Consider the following 19,252-nt stretch of genomic DNA (forward strand, 5'->3'; position numbering starts at 1 on the left):
GGGGGTGAAGCTAAGTGTCAAGTGAAGGCTAGAGGTACAAGGGCACAGAGAAAGGAGCCAGGGCCTCTACCATCCCCTACACTGAGATCTTAGTGGCTGTAACCAGGCGCGCGCGCACACACACACACACACACACACACACTCAAGCCAAGGACATGGACAGTGATAGCCATGAGCCCCAGAGAGCTGGGATTGCTTGAGGGCCCCACCCCATGTCAAGGAGAATGAAATCTCAACATTAGTATGGTTCTGGGAGTAGCTCTGTAACTCTAGGGAGGGTCTCTGGAGAGCACGGCTGTGCATAGTTCACATGGTAACCAGAAGACTATGACATACTTAGAGGGTGGTGAGGTCACAGAACTCAAGCTTTAAAGTAACTGAATCATGCGTGCCTCATTTATTTTTAAAAGAAACTTCTGAGAAGAGCTTAGAATAATTTTTTCCCCCCGAGTGCCATTTCCCAAAGGTACTCACAAAACAATAAGGTGTGACTGTAATGGCTGCACTGAGTTGTCTTCTGGACAGTGTTAGAAGGGACATAAAGAAGGTGGACCGAGAACTGAGGCAGTTGAGATGCATTGACGAATGTACACGGTGTCTGTGCGACCTGTACATGCACCCGTACTGCTGCTGCGACCTGCACCCCTACCCCTACTGCCTGTGCTACTCGAAGCGAGCGCGCTCCTGCGGCCTGTGTGATCTCTACCCGTGCTGCCTGTGCGACGTCAAGCTCTACTGTCTGCGACCATCTCTCAGAAGTTTGGAGAGGAAAGCCATTAGAGCCATAGAAGATGAAAAGAGAGAGCTTGCCAAGTAAAAGGACTTTTTAAGATTTTTTATAAGTCGGTGTATTAAACCTTGGGAGTTGAAGGCGGGGGAGGGGAGGTAACAGCTGATACTTGAACAATGATGATGACAAGGGTTCAAAAGAATGACTCTGGTGACTTAGCAAAGATGTAAGAAAAGAAGAGTAGACGGGTCCATGATGGGAATTGTGAGATTCTCAAAAGACAATGTAATGATGTCGATTGGCAAGGTTGTTGTGGGTTTATAGCAGGAGTGCCAACATGATAGATAATGTGGCTTTAATGAGGGAAAGAAATAGGAGGTGTCATTAAAAAGCTATTGAAAGGAGCAAACTAAACATTTTTTCTGGTTATGAGTAAAGTGATTTGAGGATATTTGGGCTTACAGAAACGACTACAGGAGAAGCAATAACCATTGATCAAATCCTTAATGTTCGCCAGAGGCTTTAAGAGCAGGGGAGCAAATTGAACAACAGAGGCGTTTCCTCGGTTTTGTAGGAAAACCCTTCTCCCATTCCCCAACTCCAGGCAGCCTTAAAATCCATCTGGAGTAGGGACGGTCCTGTTGACTGCCTCCTCCAGGAGTGGCAAAGGTTGTACGTATGAACTATAGAACCGAGGACTTTCAGAACAGAGTTGAGAGGGTTTTAACTGAATTGGGTAATTTTCAAAGCTACTTTTTACTATTTTGTTTGATTACATTTCCTTTTATGGCCTGGAGAAAGCTTTCTATTTCTAACTTTCCACTGTATGCCATCTAGTCTGGTATAATTGATATAAACAGTTGCTGAAAGCACTGTACTCTAGTTAAATAAATTTATTTATTATAATAAATAAATAAACTACACTGGGATACTAGGTAGATGTAACGCAGAACGATGAAGCATTTTATGTGTTGCTGTATTGAATGAAAGAGGCAAGAAAAGCTACTTAATATGCTACTACTTTTAAAAAGATGGGGGCACAAATGGATGATAGACCTTTTGATCCAAACATACTTGACATATAACACTGTAATTTAAGGTGTATAGTATGTTTGATACATCTATATATTATGATGATGCCATTGAAGCGATAATTAGCATCTCTATCATGTTCCATAATTATCATCCCTTACCAAGTCTGATGATCATAATATAATATTGTTGTCTATATTCACTATACTGTGCATTAGATCTCTGGGACTTATTTACTACTCATTGCAAGTTTCTATCCTTAACATCCTTCCTATTCTCATGGTAGATTAATAGATTAGAGAGGTAGGTAAGTAGGTAAGTGGATGTATGGGTGGGTGGATGGGTGGCTGGGTGGCTGGGTGGATGGGAGATACAGACACTTGATAACAGTGACTGGGATATTCCACCAGAAAGGGCAATAGAGCAACTGTTGTCCAAGTCATCAGTCACCAAAGGTCAGGAACAAACCCCTCTCAATAGTTTGGAATGGGGCTATAGCCTATAAACTCATCTACATTCAATTTTAAAGTTTTTATTTTTACTCCTTAGAGGATCAAGTTATGTAAGTTTTGCACACTGTGAGTCAGGGATTTTTAAATTGGTCTATAGGAAGGGTTACTTGTGAGCAGGCCTGTCTCCACCATCCCTGTGCCTCTGAATCCTTGAAAACACTTGATCCAATCCCTTCCAGCCTTTGTCTCCTGCCTGTCCCTTTTCTCCAGACTCTCCAGAAAGAGTGCCTCTCTGTTTCTCACCCTGTGGGCACCCTCCACCAGCTCTAAGAGTCCCTATTTCTTGGCATGCAGTAGACACAACCTCAAGCTTAATTCTCAGCAGTGTGGTTTATATAAGACAGAATGCTTTCTATGGGTTGTGATATTTTTCCCAACAATGCCTGGATTTTTGCTGATTTTTTTTCTGTGCCTGAGGCAGTATATAAAGTTGGTGATGTCTTTACATGAATTCTCCAGTCTCTGAACTGATAACTGAGTCCATTCTAGATATGACTTCAGGCTTACCGTCCTGTGTCTCCTTCCAGCCACTTTCTTCCCATTCATACTACCTTGTGAAACCCTCCTCTGCTCTATTTCTGACAGTCTGACGTTTGACTATCCAGGAGGGCTTAGTGTCACCTGCAAACCTAAATATTCAATTTTCCTGACCATGGATGAAAACATTAAATCCTGATCTAGCCCCAGTCCCAGAGGACTCCTACTGTTAATATTTTTTCTTCCAATGAAATGCTGCTTCTTCCTTATCTCTCACCTAGCTCCCAAGCCCTGACTAAATAGATCCAGAAATATCATGTTGATTCAATTTTTTAAGACAATCTTTGGTGTGAAACCTTGCTCAAGGCTTTGTGAGTTTAGAAATCACATTCACATGACCTTCTACCCCTTTAAATAATGCTAACAGTTTGGTTAGGTATGACATGTTCTTTCAGATGCCAGGCTGTGTTGTCCTGAGGTTCTTTGTCCCTGGTCTATAGTTGCCACAGCCCCACTGGAATTGTTTTTCTGTGTGAGAGTCAATCTGCTTTTAATCACTGGTAAGAATCCTTGGATGACATTTCTCCCCTACGTTTCTTGAGCATTTCTGAGTGTATGTTTTTTGACTGATGTAAATGTGGTTTTGTTTGTTTGTTTGTTTGTAAATGTATTTTTAGACTAGGTATAGGTCCAGTCCATTTCCATCTTTTACCTAGCAGCTGCTTCCAAAGACACCTTGGCAGTACCTTCCTTAATAGAGGCTCAAGTAAATACTTCTATTTTTTTAGCTTCTTTGAGATTCTCTTTTCCTCCTCAAACTCCCCTTTGCACCACAAGCACTAGTGGTTCCCTTGACTTCTTCCTCTTCTGGATTTAGAGGGACTGCAGTACCTGAATCTGGCTTCCTTTGTAAGAAGCCATGCCACTAGCCTGCCATAAGTTTGCACTGGATTCACTATCAGCATTGTGGGATTCCCTGTCCTCTGGACCGAAGGGGCACAAACAAAAACCATCCCCTCCTCTGCCCTGCATTTAGGAGTCGATTATCTAATGAATGCAAGCACCTTTTTGGCTCTGACCCCTGCCAATGGTGGCGCTAGTCCTTGTAGACAAATGCTTGGTTTGCAGCTGTGTTGTAGAGGCGCTTTGGGCTCAGGTTCACACCCTTTACTAATTAACACCTAGAAACTCAGACTGAGACTGTGCTTCCATTCATTCACCCAACTATCTATGGTTGATCTGAATCTCAGTGAGAAATTCCCCTGAAAATCTCCACATGAGGGGCACCATCTTCTGCAAACTTCAAAAACAAAAAAACAAAAAACCCCAAACCTCCTCCTTTCTTTCCTTGTTTACCCCTTCACGCTCAGTGATTAAGGTTTTCACTGAGTCCCTCTTACTTGGTGTGGTCAATGACTGTCAGCCTTATGGGGGTCTAGCAGTACCTCCCAGGTCTCAGCCCTCGTGAAAATCTCTCCACTCATTCAAGCTCTGACCCACAGCCCAGGGCATAGCACCCTCTTCCTCAGCATCCCTGTAAGCCTGGGAAGCAAGTGTGGCCCCTTGTTCCTTTCTCCTCATGATACTTTCTGCCCACAGGTCTCAAAGCCTAGTCACCTAAATGGGGGCAGGGGTAGGAATAGCTGCCCATCTAGGCCAAAAGCATGTATATTATTTGGTTTGACCTTATTGTTTAAGATACAGGACTTGGAGCTTGGTCACTTAGAGCCTTGGGCTCCAGGGAAGTCTGAGTAAGGTGGAGCCTGGAATAGCTTAATAAAGAGACTTACCGGGATCCCTGGGTGGCGCAGCGGTTTGGGCCTGCCTTCGGCCCAGGGCGTGATCCTGGAGTCCTGGGATCGAGTCCCACGTCAGGCTCCCTGCATGGAGTCTGCTTCTCTCTCTGCCTGTGTCTCTGCCTCTTTCTGTGTCTCTCATGAATAAATAAATAAAATCTTTAAAATAAATAAATAATAAACACATACCTTTAAAAAAAATAAAAAAAAATAAAGAGACTTACCCTTTATTGAGTGAAAATTAGGTGCCACATTCCATCTTCATTTGATCCTTGTAACATCTTGGCTTGTTTTATAGATGACGAAACAGATTCGGGAGCAATGTTTTTGACCACTAGGAGTTGGGTGAGCCAGGACTTGAAGCCACATTTGCCTGAGTCTGGAATCCATGTGCTTAACCACCTGGTCAGTGATTCTCAGAGTGGGCTCTGGACCAGCATCACCTGGAACTTGTTAGAAATGCATATTTTTGGCTCCTTCCTTGACCCACTGAATTGCAAACTCTGGGGGTGGGGCCCAGCCACCTGTGTTCTAACAAGCACTGCTGGGGCCTCTGATGCACCTGCATTTGCTCCTCTGCTCCTGTGAGGTGGTGTTCTTCAGTATCAAAAGTCAGAAAAGAGACAAGGCAGGAAAGGGAAGAGGGAGAAAAAAGAAGTGAAAGATGACTTGGAAAGGAGGAATGGAGTTTAGTAGGTTTTTGGAAAGGGTCTACAATTAGGAGAAAAAGCAAAGTACTCAGGGATGGCTACTGGAGGGTCTACTTCCCTTTGCTCCTGGGTAGAGACAGGTCTTTTTTGACATCTTCATTATTTTATTTAGCACCGGTTGAACCTCATTCACATCTTTGTGAAAACGGCACAAAGATATGAATTTTTGTTTAACGTTCAGGAGCTTGGTCATACATTCAGATGAACTTAGCTTCAGCAGGGAGAAGAGGTGGCATCCCAGAGCTGCAGACATACCGTTGGTCCACTTGCTTTCCCTCATCTTCTCTGGGAGGCTTCTGCAATGAACCAAGCTCCACCTTCATATAACAATTAGAGGAGGCACTCTACTCTCCCTTTGCCCAGAATGTCACAGAGCCATGGAAGTTCCCTTGTGGGGTGAGAGGTACATCGCCACACAGGAGTCAAGTTGCAAGTTCAGAGTTATATCTGAGGAGTGGAATGTGGCTGCTGCAATTTCTTCTACACCCACACATCCCCACTGATAACCCCTGACCAGGAAACAAAAGGAAGAAGACACCTAACCCGGCCAAGATGTTTTAGGCAATTTCCTGAAGACTCGAATTTGGGAGACCTCTGTGCAGCTGTTCCGGGGGCAGAGGGGCCAGAGTGACAGAGCCAGAGGAAGAGGGGGCACCTAAGCAAAAACAACAACAGCAACACATGCAATTGCACTCTGAGACTTAGATTGCTAACAGGAGGAGAAGGATCTGGAAGCCGGCTTTGGCTTGTAGAACTGGCTCCCAGATCCATTTCCTGTGAAGGGCAGGAGGCCTCTGGCAGAATGAGTATGGCAGTAGTAAGGGATCCTAGCTGTCCCCCTGGGGGCCCTCCGGCCCTGTTTTGTGAGGCCCAACCCCCTCTATGGCGGCTTTGATATGTTCATCTCCAATGGGAAGGTCTGAGCTGAACAGAAGAACTTTCATTCTCAGCCCATGTCCACACCATGGGCAGTTCTTGAGAGATCCATGCGCACCCATTCTGCTCTCTGTTCTGCTCTCAGTTTTGGCTATTTGGGCTTCCCGGCCCTGGTGCATTCAGAGAGGGCACGGGGCATCTTTGTGAGCTATTCTTTGTCCATCCAGGAGGATAGAGTTTTCTCCTGTTTGATTTGTTTTGTTCTGTTCTACAGAGATAAAGATTTTTTTTTAGTCCAGTTCTCTTTCTTTCTCCTTAGTATGGCCTGTGGGTATCCTGGCACACCCTGGGCGTGAGAGACTACTGTGCCCCATGTACCCCACGTTCCTTGGTGCTGGAGGTGAAAATGAAGCTGAATGACTATCACAGTCCTCTGGGTGCCTTGCACAAGTTGTTTCTGTTGGCCTTGGTGTCTTCTAGGAGATGATTCCACTTAATCATTTGTAATTAGCCTCTAAGGGCCTTGCTTTGTAACATTCAGTATAAGGGCTCACACTTGTTAAACCAATCGTGTTAGGCACTATCAAGTGAAAAATACAGATACAAAGCAGTATGTATAGCATGAGCATGATTTCATAAGAACACACAAAAGAATCGAAATAGGTGGGGATCCCTGGGTGGCGCAGCGGTTTGGCGCCTGCCTTTGGCCCAGGGCGTGATCCTGGAGACCCGGGATCGAATCCCATGTCAGGCTCCCGGTGCATGGAGCCTGCTTCTCCCTCTGCCTATGTCTCTGCCTCTCTCTCTCTCTGTGTGACTACCATAAATAAATGAAAAAAAAATTAAAAAAAAAAGAATCGAAATAGGTATGTGGAAATACACATACACACAAAAGAAAATCTAACACCAAAATGTTAAGTGCTACATAGGATTACAGGTATTTTACAAAATAGTACGTCTTTTTCCTTATCTGTATATTTTCTAAGGTTTTCTACAATGAACTTGTATAACTTTTTTAAAGATTTATTTATTTATTTATTTATTTATTTATTTATTTATTTATTTATTTATGATAGAGAGAGAGAGAGAGAGAGAGAGAGAGAAAGAGAGGCGGAGACACAGGAGGAGGGAGAAGCAGGCTCCATGCCGGGAGCCGACATGGGACTTGATCCTGGGACTCCAGGATCGCGCCCTGGGCCAAAGGCAGGCGCTAAACCGCTGAGCCACCCAGGGATCCCCCTGTGTAACTTATATAACGAAGTAAGAGTATAAACAAAATTCAGCATAAAAAGAGAGAATTAAAGAGGTATCTTAAACCAATCATCCAATTGCAAAGTTTAGATTTGTCAAACTCGAAGAAGTTCTAGAAATCACACACTCCACAACCTTCCTTTGGAGGCCAACAGATGCAAGAAGATTTGCCAAGAGTGTCTCTTAAAACACAGATTTTTTTTCCTGTTAAGGGATAAAGGTTGTCTTTGGATGGATCAGCAAATAGAAAAAATATGGACCCTAAAGAAGGCCAAAGCATGCAGGGCTAATGCTAGGATGCCCAATCTGTGTGTCAAGCACTACTATAAGTACTTTTCAGTCATTAATTTAAACTTCACAATAACCCTAGATATAAGTAAGCTACTATTATTGTTCCCGTTTTACAGGAAACTGAGGCACAGAGAAGCTAAGTAACTTATCCACATGGCAGAGCCAACATTTGAACCCAAATACTCTGGCTTTGGAATCTATGCTCTTAGTAACTTCTTGATACACCACAAGTGTTCAATCAGTGGAAGCTGCAATTGTTATTCTTTTACTATGAAGGATTCACACAGGCCTGCAAGGCAGCTCTGTAGAATTATGGGGACCTGTGTTTGCTGCTCCAGGGGCTGCAGACAGAGGTATTTAGCAACTAGCAATGTGGGGGTGGTGAGATAGGAGGAGGAAAAAAGCCCTGATTTGTAGTGTTTTCCAATTTCTGTAGTGTAAATATCCCACCATGATTGATCGCAAGCTATAAAGAAGTTAGTGGATGGGAGGTGGTTAGTGATGAGCAAATCAGCCCTTGCACAACTGTCCCTGTCCCGTAGGACAGGGATCTAGCTCACAACCCCTCCAAGGTGACTGTCCTTGCTGGTGCTAGACATTTGGAGTCTGGAGCAGCCTCTCAGCAGCAGAAAGAGGCAGGCCTTGTCATTTGTTGATGGAGCTGGCTGGGGCTGTGTGATGGCCCATTGGTGACACCAATCTGGTGGATAGCAGAGCTGGGTTCTGAGGCTGATGGACATCCTTAAAATGCAGATTTAAAATGCTATACTAGGAAAAATAAAAATTTTTTAAAAAATGCTATACTGGTTGGGATCCCCTTTTAAAAAGTCCTAATGGTCTACATTTAATAGTAGTGATAATAATGATCACAATAATAATTAAGCAAGATTTATAATGTGTCAAAGGTGGCATTAAGCAAAACTCATAATCTCATCTATTCTTCCAAAAGCCCTATGATGTAGGTACTGTTACTATTTCCATTTTGCAGATAAGGAAACTGAGGCAAGTTTTCACAATTAATAAGAGGAGGACCTGGGACTCAAATGCAAGAGAAAGATCTGGAAAGCCAAGCAGACGTCTATTGTTAACAGAGGTTTACGTGTGGGAGAGTGCGATTTTACATGGGAGAACTCTCATTTTTTACTTTATACACTTCTGTAAAGTTTGACTTTTCAACATGACTATCTAAAAAAAAGAAAAAAATAGGGCAGCCCGGAGGGCTCAGCGGTTTAGCACCGCCTTCAGCCCAGGGTGTGATCCTGGAGACCCGGGATCGAGTCCCACGTCGGGCTCCCTGCATGGAGCCTGCTTCCCGCTCTGCCTGTGTCTCTGCCTCTCTGTCTTTCATGAATAAATAAATAAAATATTTTTAAAAATTTTAAAAAGAAAAAATAGAGATCTGGCGCCTGGCTGGCTCAGTCGGTAGAGCATGTGACTCTTGATCTGGGGTCGTGAGTTCAAGCCCCAAGTTGGGCCCAGCCTTTACTTCAAAAATAATAGTAATAAAACAATAGAGATCAAAATACTGCTTCTCGAGCTGTGTCTGAGATCTGAGCTTCTTCCTCCCACCTTTCTTTTCTCTCCACTCCAGACTGAGAAGAACAACAAATAGAATTCTGGCCTCCTCTTGCTGTAGCAGTAACATTTTAGGATCAGTAAACGTGTGCGGCTTTGAGCCTGATCAAGTCAAAGTCCGGGTGAAGGACGGCAAGGTGTGCGTGTCGGCCGAGCGGGAGAACAGATACGACTGCCTCGGGTCGAAAAAGTACAGCTACATGAACATCTGCAAAGAGTTCAGCCTGCCGCCGTGCGTGGACGAGAAAGACGTGACTTACTCCTATGGGCTGGGGAGTTGCGTCAAGATTGAGTCTCCATGCTACCCCTGCACGTCTCCCTGCAACCCCTGCAACCCCTGCAGTCCTTGTAGCCCCTGCAGCCCCTGTAACCCCTGCAACCCCTGTGACCCTTGCAGCCCATGCTATCCCTGCGGGAGCCGATTTTCCTGTAGAAAGATGATTTTGTAAACCGTAGGAGCCCATGACTTAGTGGAAATCCGTACTCCAGCCAGGCAGCTCTTCCAGTGTTTCTCTCCCCCTTCCCACGGCCCGTGGTACTCGAGTCCCTAGGAAACTGAATACATAACCGCAACCCACCGCGGCTGTGTCTCAGTCTTTGGGTTCAACCGGCCCCGGGAGCGCCGCGCGGCTAGTGGGCATCGCTGGAACCCGCGCGGCGGGTCCTCTGGGTCCTCCCGTACCAGCGACCACCAGCTCCCAGGGAAAGATGCTCCCTGGGTGGCCATCCCCAGACGCTGTTTTTCCAAACGATCCAGTGAGATGGTCTAGCTCAGACACCAAACTGGTAGAGCAGACTGGAGACTAGTTAGGGTGAAGCAAGCACTTTGCAAAGCTACCGCAGTGGGGAGCACTGGAGAGCCGAGCTCCGGCCGGGAAATGGGCACAGATCAGAGTGCGAAAGCCCAGAACTGGGGGGAAGCATGTTCAGGGATTTAGGGTCCACACACAGCTTTTCGTTTCTCAACATGCCTATGATTCCGGGAAATGGCCAGCTCTGGGGCAAGCTGGTTTGCAACCTCCTTGTGATTGATTTCAACGATCTGCTCTCAGGTCCTGAAACAACTTGTAGCACAGAGTTTCAGTTCAAAGTTCAAGAGGGAGAAAGTACAGCTTTCACAATGTACTAGCGTATCACAAAATGCTAACCTATTTCACTTGAGTGTGGATCCTCGTGGATGTGCCTGTGAGCCAAGACAGAAATAAGTGTCAAGGAAAAAGGATCTGTTGGGAGGGATCAGAACGAGACACTGGCGGGTTTCAGAGCTGACTCTTGCAAGGAACATAAAACCCTTAGGTTTGGGCAGTGAATCTTTCAGTGGTCTCAGCTACATGTGGATTAAAGCAGTGGTTCTCAGCCTTGGCTGCAGATGGGAATCCCTTGGGGGAGCTTCAAAACTATGGATGCCAAACCAAAGGGGAAAAATATTAGAAAAGAAAGAAAGAAAGAAAGAAAGAAAGAAAGAAAGAAAGAAAGAAAGAAAGAAAGAAAGAAAGAAAGAAAGAAAGAAAGAAAAGAAAAGAAAGAAAAGAAAGAAAGAAAGAAAGAAAGAAAGAAAGAAAGAAAGAAAGAAAGAAAGAAAAAAAGAAAGAAAGATTACTGATGCTTGGGTCCCTCTCCAGAGTTTCTAATGCCTGGGCATCAAGACTTTTCAAAGTCTCCCAAGGTAATTCAAACCTGCAGCTAAGGTTGAGAAACTCTGCATGGGATCTTAAAGCTCTCCCAGTCTTTTTTCTTTAAAAGCTTCAAGTTCAAGGTTAAAGAATATTGATGGTGATGGCAGACACAGTTTGCTTTCAATTGAGGGAAGTAATGGCCCTCTAATACAGGTGGTGAATAAAAAACGAACATCTTAAAAATTTATTACCTAGGAACTAAATATAAAGAAGTATGTTTGTGTGTACCAAATTGTAGTTACAATTACTAGTGTCTTGCCATGATTTGATTTAGAAATATTCTAGTTTCTAAGTTACAAATTTTTAAAATGATTTTGAGAAAATTTCACCCTGTGGAGTCAAATGAAATCCCACATGGGTCTTAAACTGGAATCTCCGTCCTCTGGAAGGCACCACTCCAGGGGGCTCCTGGCTGCTGTTTATTCCTTCATTCCCCCCACTCACCCACTCGCCCTTTTGTTAGTCCAGCAATCCATTCATTCATCCAATGAGTCTTTATGATTTTTATTTTTTTTAAGAGGATGGGGGAGAGTAGTATGAATTGGGTTATGAGGCCCCCTGGGAAGGGTACCTCACCTCAGCCATTGAGCCCACTTTGCTGGCAATGAGTCTGTTCCAAACTTTAGCTAAGGAGGCATCAGCCAGGCCTCTCCCCAGGGGCGGGGTCCACGGCATCTCCTGCCCAGTCTGCCCTCCCAAGCAGAGCCCAGAAGACTTTATGATTTTAAATGCCAGATACTGTGCTCTGTAGCAGGGATGGAGAGAAGAAAATATCGCTTTCACAAATGCCTCAAATTAAATTCAAGAAGGGATAATGTGGAGGGATTGGGGAAGAAGGGAATGCCAAAGAAAATGAATTTACAAGGCCTAGGAGAAGCCAGAGGGGCCTTCCAGAGCTTGGGCATGTCCCTGGAATGCATTGTTGACATCACTGCCTTGTAGGATGCTTCAGGGGAAGCCAGAGGCCACCCTTCACTCAGAGCCTGGCCTGCAGTGGGTTAGTTGCCTGAGTAGGCTCACCACTATCCCAGGGAAAGACTTAATATAAAGGCAAATGTTTATCTATTGAGTGCCTGCTATCAGCAAAGTACAGTGCCAGGCGCTATTACCAAGAAGCAGTACCTCTCCAAGAGCTTCTCCTAGCCAAGGCAAGACTAATACCTGGGATATAATTGTCAAGACACTTGACAGCATGGAATCAAGAACTAAATTGTGTAGTGTAGACATGAAGTGCCTTCCTTTTGTAGAGGAGGGTGTGGGAGGTGACACAGGCCAGAGGCAGAGCTTGGGTGTGGGTCTTGTCTGCTTCCTGGAGGGAAGGCAGAAAGCAGGGTTCATTCCATGAACTAATCAGGTTCCTGAGAAGGAGGAGAAAGTGGATATGAGGGAGAAGAAGAATCATTTGCTGTTCTCAAAATTGTCTTTCACTGGTCGGATGGACCCCTGGGGCTTGGACAGCTCTGCTGTGGCCTTTGGTACACTGGCAGCCCCGAATCCAACTGAAACACCCTCCTTCATCCACCAGGGCGGGAGATAGAAACGGGGGAGACTCTAGAGTGGGCAGATGTAAGACATTGGCCCAGGGGGCAGTTGAAAAATGAGAGAGCCTCTGAGCTACTCCATTGTCCAGCATATTACAATGAATGGACCTATTAATATGCTACCTTCTAATACATGTGTTGGGTAAATATTATAGAACTAAAGTTGGAGATGAAGGTAGTTATACTTCTTAGTGAACACGGTACATTCTGGAGCCAAAGAGCTGCTTAATAGCATTATACTTACATAGTTTCTCAGGTTACAGGATTGAGGGGAATCCATCCCCACTGACTACCATGTATTATTTGAGTGCTTTCTTTTAAAACTCAGGCAGCATTCCATAAAATGACATCAAAGATCCTCAGTTGACTGCCCTTCTGTCATACAATAACTTTATTTACAAATTGTTCGTGTCCCCCGAACTGGTGGAATAAGTCATTTTAAATGATCTCAACTTCTCTTCCCTACACAAAAAGTCCTCCTTCTCTCTCTCTCTCCCATATAAACCCATGAGTGTCATGGAATGGAAAAGGTTGTCACACCCCAATTTAGCTTTTTGGCCAAGGACATTACACTGAAAGTTAAGATAAAATTCATACTGAAACCAGAAGAAACTGTGGGTTTGTAAGCAGAAGGAGGGAGGGAGGGTCTTGCTGGGTGACCTAGATGAATTCAAGCAAAGTTGGTAGGGTTGTTGGCATGTATCATAGCAAATTCTCAACAGACTCTTGGATGAGTCACATTATTTGTCATCACGGATGGATGATCAACTCAGAAGTTACCCGCAGGGAGCAACTGCTTTCCATGCTGACCCAGAAGCACTTCTTTCCAATCTGGAGCTGTACAGTAAGTAATTGGCTCCTGTCTCTAATTATAAAACAAAAACTAAAGACATCACTGCTCAGGTCTCTGGATCCTGATGCAGTCTCAAAACTTGACAATTAGAGTTACGTACTCTTCTCCCTAACCACTCTCAAGTTCTGGTACCAGTATTAGTCACACAAAAGTTAATAAACCTGGCAGATGTAGCACTACACCTTGAAGGCTCATTAACCTGGCTTTTGACACGTGATAAAGCCCATGATTCCAGGGCCTTGGGTGTGCTTCAGAAAATGTGTCAGTAACAGAGTCATAGAACCAGGATGCCAGAAAAGGTGTTTGAAATCCAGCATTCACTGTTCCTGAAGCAAATGGTCCACCAGTTAGAACTTCTTCTGGTAGGTTATCTTTCTCTTTGCACAGTAGAGAGCTCCCCCAGAGTAGAGAACATAACCTTGCATGGCTGGAATAACTTCTGCTCTTAGTAGAATGGTGCCAATGCCACTAAGCATTGGCATGCCTGGAATTACCAGTCTGGAAGGTTCTGGAGGAAGATACCCCTTCTCTTCAACTCAAACTTCAGTGATAACTGCATTTTCACACACTAAGGGAAATGGTCTGAAAAGAGTTTTCCCCTGGTTTGTCTATTTTTTATACCCATGAATTCATAGTAAGAAATTCAGATAGGGCATGACTGGTATCTTCTGGAGGCTTCTTCACTATCTGGCACCTGGGCTGGGATGACTCCAAGACTGGGCTTAGCTGACATGGTCATCTAGTCAGTGATTTTGGAAGAAAAAAGTCTTACAAGGGTATAGAAAATGTCATCATTATACATGTAAACAACTGCTTTTATTGAAAACAATACAGCAATATCAAAAGGTCATAATAATCAGCATTAAAAATATTTTAACTCATGGAACATTTGAAATTAGTACTGCATTAGAAAATTATAGGAGGGGATCCCTGGGTGGCTCAGCGGTTCAGCGCCTGCCTTTGGCCCAGGGCATGATCCTGGATTCCCGGGATCGAGTCCTGCGTCGGGCTCTGGGCATGGAGCCTGCTTCTCCCTCTGCCTGTGTCTCTGTTTCTCTGTCTCTCTATCATGAATAAATAAATAAAATCTTAAAAAAAAAGGAAAAAGAAAATTATAGGAATATGGTCACCATGCCTGTGAAAACAACTACCATCAAACACAAATAAGTTTTGCTTGCTAGTTTTTTTCCCCATATGTTTGTGGTTATTAAAACCATTTGAATTGAAAATGGATCAAGGCTTAGTGTTACATCTATAAATATAATGAGTATATATCCCAGATTTTCCAGGACAGCCCAGATTCCAAATGGCCATGTTCTGGTTTGGGGATGGAAGGATATGGACCATACGTGTTGCCTGTGTGTGGTCAGGGTCTCCTGACTGAGGTGTTAGCGGTTTGGACAGATCGTTACAGCAGGTAACAGCAACACAATGAAAGGGCACAACAGCAAAGAAAGGTATTTGAGCCAAACTGGCAGCCTTTGAAGAAGCTTTCAAAGGTGGCAGGAATGCCTGAAACCAGCATGTGCCTGGGCAAAACAACTTGATGATAGATTAGGCAACTGTCTTGAAGAGGAAGTTGGTTTCCCTGAGTCAGCAGCTTACTCACCTTCCAGTATTATCAGGGTCAAATATTTTTAGCCTTCAGGGCCTGGCCATGGGCTTCTGAGGTAGATCCACCTCCTAGGAAGGGGTGGGCTCTAGAAGAGTGATAGGATCCATCTGTGGGAGCAGCCTTCATTCCTTCTTCATGTGAACCCACGCAACAACACTCTCTGTGCCCAGCAGGCGGAGAGAAGCAAGGCAGGATGCAGAAATGGTCCACACCCAAATCTTTGCCTTTTAATTTTCAATCCAGCGTGGAAGACACACAAGGTGGTGAGTTATAATTACACCTTATCAAGGATTCCTATTGAGAAGGAACCAAGCACTGAGAACCAAATGACAGAGCCACTAGCTGTAGGGTCACTGGGTTACTCAGGCAGGCCATTGGGTGGTAGGTCTCACACAATCACTTTCTAAGTCCTCTTGCCCTTGGTGGAAGAACGAGAGGAATAAGAATGACTCCTCCTGGGTTTGTGTGAGCTCTTCTAAGGAGCCCCCTCATCTTTCCAATCTCCTTTTGCTTCCTTTCCCTATTTCCTGTCTTTTAGGGACCTGTCAGAGTCCAGGCAGGAAACTGAGCTGACAGTTGGCTGGAATTTTTTTAAAAGACTTAAATAATAAGGGATGGTGAGGTTGATAGTAACTACCCACGGAGGGAAGCTGTTCTTAACCTGACCTGCAGAGGCAGGGAAGAAATGGAATCATTGGTCCAGATGACATCTGAGGCTCTGACTGGGGAGGGTGGGGTGGGGGGAGGGGGGAGATGCAACTGCTGCTAGAAGAACTGCCCAGCAGGTGGGTTATGAGACGAATAAATGCTGACCTCCCTGTTCTCCCAACTTCTGGTTCCCTAAGAGCACATCCCATTGGCCAATCACGGTGGGAGACCAGAAGGTAAGGGAGCCCTGGTGATGTGGTGCAATGAGGTTAGCCACTCAGGGCTTACAACAAAACAGAGACTACCTTAACATGAAACTTTAGAGTTAATGGAAATTAACCAACACTTTTCTGTTTTCTTTCCTCCTTACCTGGTTTCCTGCTTGCCCACAGGGCATCAGGCCAGGCATTGAAGAATCAGAGAGCAACAGCCAGACCTGGCTCTCCATATTATGGAATTTATAGTCCAGGAGGGAGACAAATATGGAGCATTACAGATAAAGGGATATAGGAATGGGATAGATGAGCTCAGGGAAACAACCTTGGAGTCTAGTTTTGATTCTCCAAAGTTGGCCACATAGATCCTTGCTCCTAGAACTATGGTGTCTGAAGAGACCCCATGAAAATTCTGACTGAGAGCTGATCCTAGAAAGCCCACATGATGGACCACTCGGAATTCGGAGGCAAAATGTTTCTCAGGCCCCATAATCACTATCCCCCATGTCTTCTGTTATTCTTCCGCATTTCTACCACTTTTGCTTAAACCTACACACTCTTACTTAATATGTAACAGAAAAGAAATTCAAGAGGATGTTTTTTAACCTTGGGATGGTGGAAAACAATCAGAGCAAGATAGGTTTCCCAGGACACAGTGAAAGAAACCATTAACAAAGCAACAAGGCAACCTATTGGATGAGAGAAGATATTTGCAAATGATATATCCAATAAGGAATTAATATCCAAAATATATAAAGAGCTTATACAACTCAACACCAAACAACCCAGACAATCTCATTAAAAACTGGGCAGAGGGTCTGAATGAACATTTTTCCAAAGAAAACATACATATGGCCAACAGAGTGAAAAGATGCTCAACATCACTGATCATCAGGGAAATGCAAATCAAAACCACAATGAGATATCACCTCACACCTATCAGGATTGCTAGTGTCAAAAAGTTAAATAAACATTGACAAGGATGTGAATTAAAGGGAATTCTTGTGCACTGTTGGTGGGAATGCTATTGGTGCAGCCACTGTGAGAAACAGTATGGAGGTTCCTCAAAAGATTTAAAACAACTACAGGGACACCTACCTGGCTCAGTTAGAGGAGTGTGCAACTCTTGATATCAGAGTTGTGGGTTTAAGCTCCATGCTGGGCGTAGAGATTACTAAAACCATATAAATAAGCTTAAAAAAATAAAAAATAAAAATAAAAATATAACATGATCTAGCAATTCCACTTCTGGATATTACTCAAAGAAATGAAAACACTAGTTTGAGAAGATATGTCCACCCCTGTGTTTATTGCAGCATTATCTACAATAGCCAAGATAAGGAAGCAGCCCAAATGCCCATTGGTAGATGAATGGATAAAGAATATATGGTGCATATTTACAATGGAGTATTACTTAGCCCTAAAAAGAATGAAATCTTGCCATTTGCAACAGCATGGATGGACCTAGAGAGTATTGTGCTAAGTGAAATAAGTCAGAGAAAGACAAAGACCATATGATTTCACTTATATGTAGACTCTAGGAAACAAATGAAGAAACAGAACAGAAACAGACTTGTAAATACAGAGAACAAACTAGTACTTTGCCAGAAGTGGGGGTGGAGGGAATGGGCAAAATAGGTGAAGGGGATTGAGAGCTACAGATTTCCCAGTTATAAAATAAGTAAGTCATGGTGATGGAAAGTACTGCATAGAGGATATAGTCGGTAGTAATGTAATAACTTGATAAGGTGACAAATGATGACTACACTTAGGGTGAACATTTCACGATGCATAAAAATGTCAAATCACTATGTTGTAACCTGAAGCTAATATGTATGTCAGCTGTACTTCACTTTTTAAAAGTGTAATCATAATTACACTTCATGAGAGACAGAATGAGAGAGAGAGAGAGAGAGAGAGAGAGGCAGAGGGAGAAGCAGGCTCCATGCAGGGAGGCCAATGTGGGACTCGATCCCAGGTCTCCAGGATCAGGCCCTGGGCCAAAGGCAGGCGCTAAACTGCTGAGCCACCCAGGGATCCCCTATACATATATTTTTTAAAGTATCAAGTCACAGGGGTTCCTGGGTGGCTTAGTCAATTAAGCATCCAACTCTTGATCTCAGCTCAGGTAGATCTCAGGGTCATGAGTTTAAGCCCCATGTTGGGCTTCATGCTGAGCATGGAGTCTACTTAAAAAAAAAAGAGTATCAAGTCACAAAAAGATGACAAAAAATACAGATTGTTCAATGAAGAAGCCAATTTTAAAAGGCTACATACTGTTATGATTCTCGTGATATAAGATCTGGTAAAGCCAAACTAGACAGACAGTAAGAAGAGTGATTGCCAGGGGGTTGGTAAGAGGGGGTAGAGGCTTGGACAGATGTAGACAGACTTTTTAGGGTGGTGAGACTATTCTGTAATGTACTGTGACTATAGATACAGGACACTATACATTTATCAAAATGCATAGAACTTTAAAGCACAAAGAGGAACCAGTACACACAAATTTTTAAAAAATCAATTAGGCAGTCAAGGGATACCAGGATAGAATATAGACTGTCACAAAATAATCTGTATTACAAATGCATTAAAATGTCTTACTGAAGTAGGATGGGGGAAGAGGTGGTGACCTAAGTAGCTTTGAAAATGAGTGGAATTAAAAAAAAAAGAAAAGAAAAGAAAATGAGTGGAATTGTAAAACTAAAGGCAAAAGAATTGCACAGAAAACTGTACTCTTGTTGATGAAGTTGTTTCCCATCAGGGCACAGGGTTAACATACTGTTATACTTGTATGCTGGAAATGAACAGTTAAATAAATATTGGTGGATGGTGGGAGCTAGTTCTTCTCACTGTTGGAGTGGCCATTTATAAACAAGCAAGGGGGAGGAGACTAGAATGATCCGGTGGTTGTGGACTAGAGTTGCAGGCATGGAAATGAACTCCTGTTCATATAGGACGATTTATAGATATGTATACATACCCTGGTTTGTATGGCACACATATATTTCCTTGCTTTGTCAGCTGAGAGGACTTAGAAGCAGCAACACCCAACTAGCAATGAGCATATCTTATGCTCTGACCTTGGTTTCCAATACCATTCTCTAATAAAGAAACCAAGACATTGGAGAAGTAGCTGCTTTTCAGACAAGGGTAAGGAACATATAAGAGGACCTGGAGGATCTTGTGGTGCTAGAAAGTAAGGCAGTACTCAGGGCACCTGAGTAGCTCAATCAGTCGGGCATCTGACTTTGGCTCAGGTCATGATCTCAGGGTCCTGGGATGGAGGCCCACACTAGCTCCACATTCAGCAGGGAGTCTGCTTCTCCTCTGCCCCACACCCCTCGTGCTCCTGCATGTGCACATGTACACACGCTCTCTCCCTCTCTCAAATAAATAAATAAAATCTTGGGGCACCTGGGTGGCTCAGTCTGCTAAATGTCTGCTTTTGGCTTAA

At 43.9% G+C, this 19,252-nt stretch overlaps 1 protein-coding gene across 1 annotated transcript; it reads left to right on the forward strand.

Annotated features, from left to right (window-relative positions):
* The first annotated feature begins 356 nt into the window (after window positions 1-356).
* ODF1 (outer dense fiber of sperm tails 1) lies at window positions 357-9,828 on the forward strand. Its single transcript, XM_038555247.1, has 2 exons — window positions 357-813; window positions 9,267-9,828. Exons 1-2 carry the CDS (start codon window positions 497-499, stop codon window positions 9,697-9,699), a joined length of 750 nt encoding a protein of 249 aa, XP_038411175.1. The 5' UTR covers window positions 357-496; the 3' UTR covers window positions 9,700-9,828.
* Window positions 9,829-19,252: the final 9,424 nt, after the last annotated feature.

Source organism: Canis lupus, chromosome 13, assembly GCF_011100685.1.
Source record: "Canis lupus familiaris isolate Mischka breed German Shepherd chromosome 13, alternate assembly UU_Cfam_GSD_1.0, whole genome shotgun sequence".
Classification (NCBI taxonomy): Eukaryota; Metazoa; Chordata; class Mammalia; order Carnivora; family Canidae; genus Canis; species Canis lupus.

Bases quoted from the DNA above. Each gene is read 5' to 3' on its own strand.
- ODF1 (XM_038555247.1), top strand. From the start codon at position 497: ATGGCTGCACTGAGTTGTCTTCTGGACAGTGTTAGAAGGGACATAAAG. The intron at 814-9,266 runs GTAAAAGGACTT...TCTCCACTCCAG, and splicing joins GAAAAGAGAGAGCTTGCCAA to ACTGAGAAGAACAACAAATA.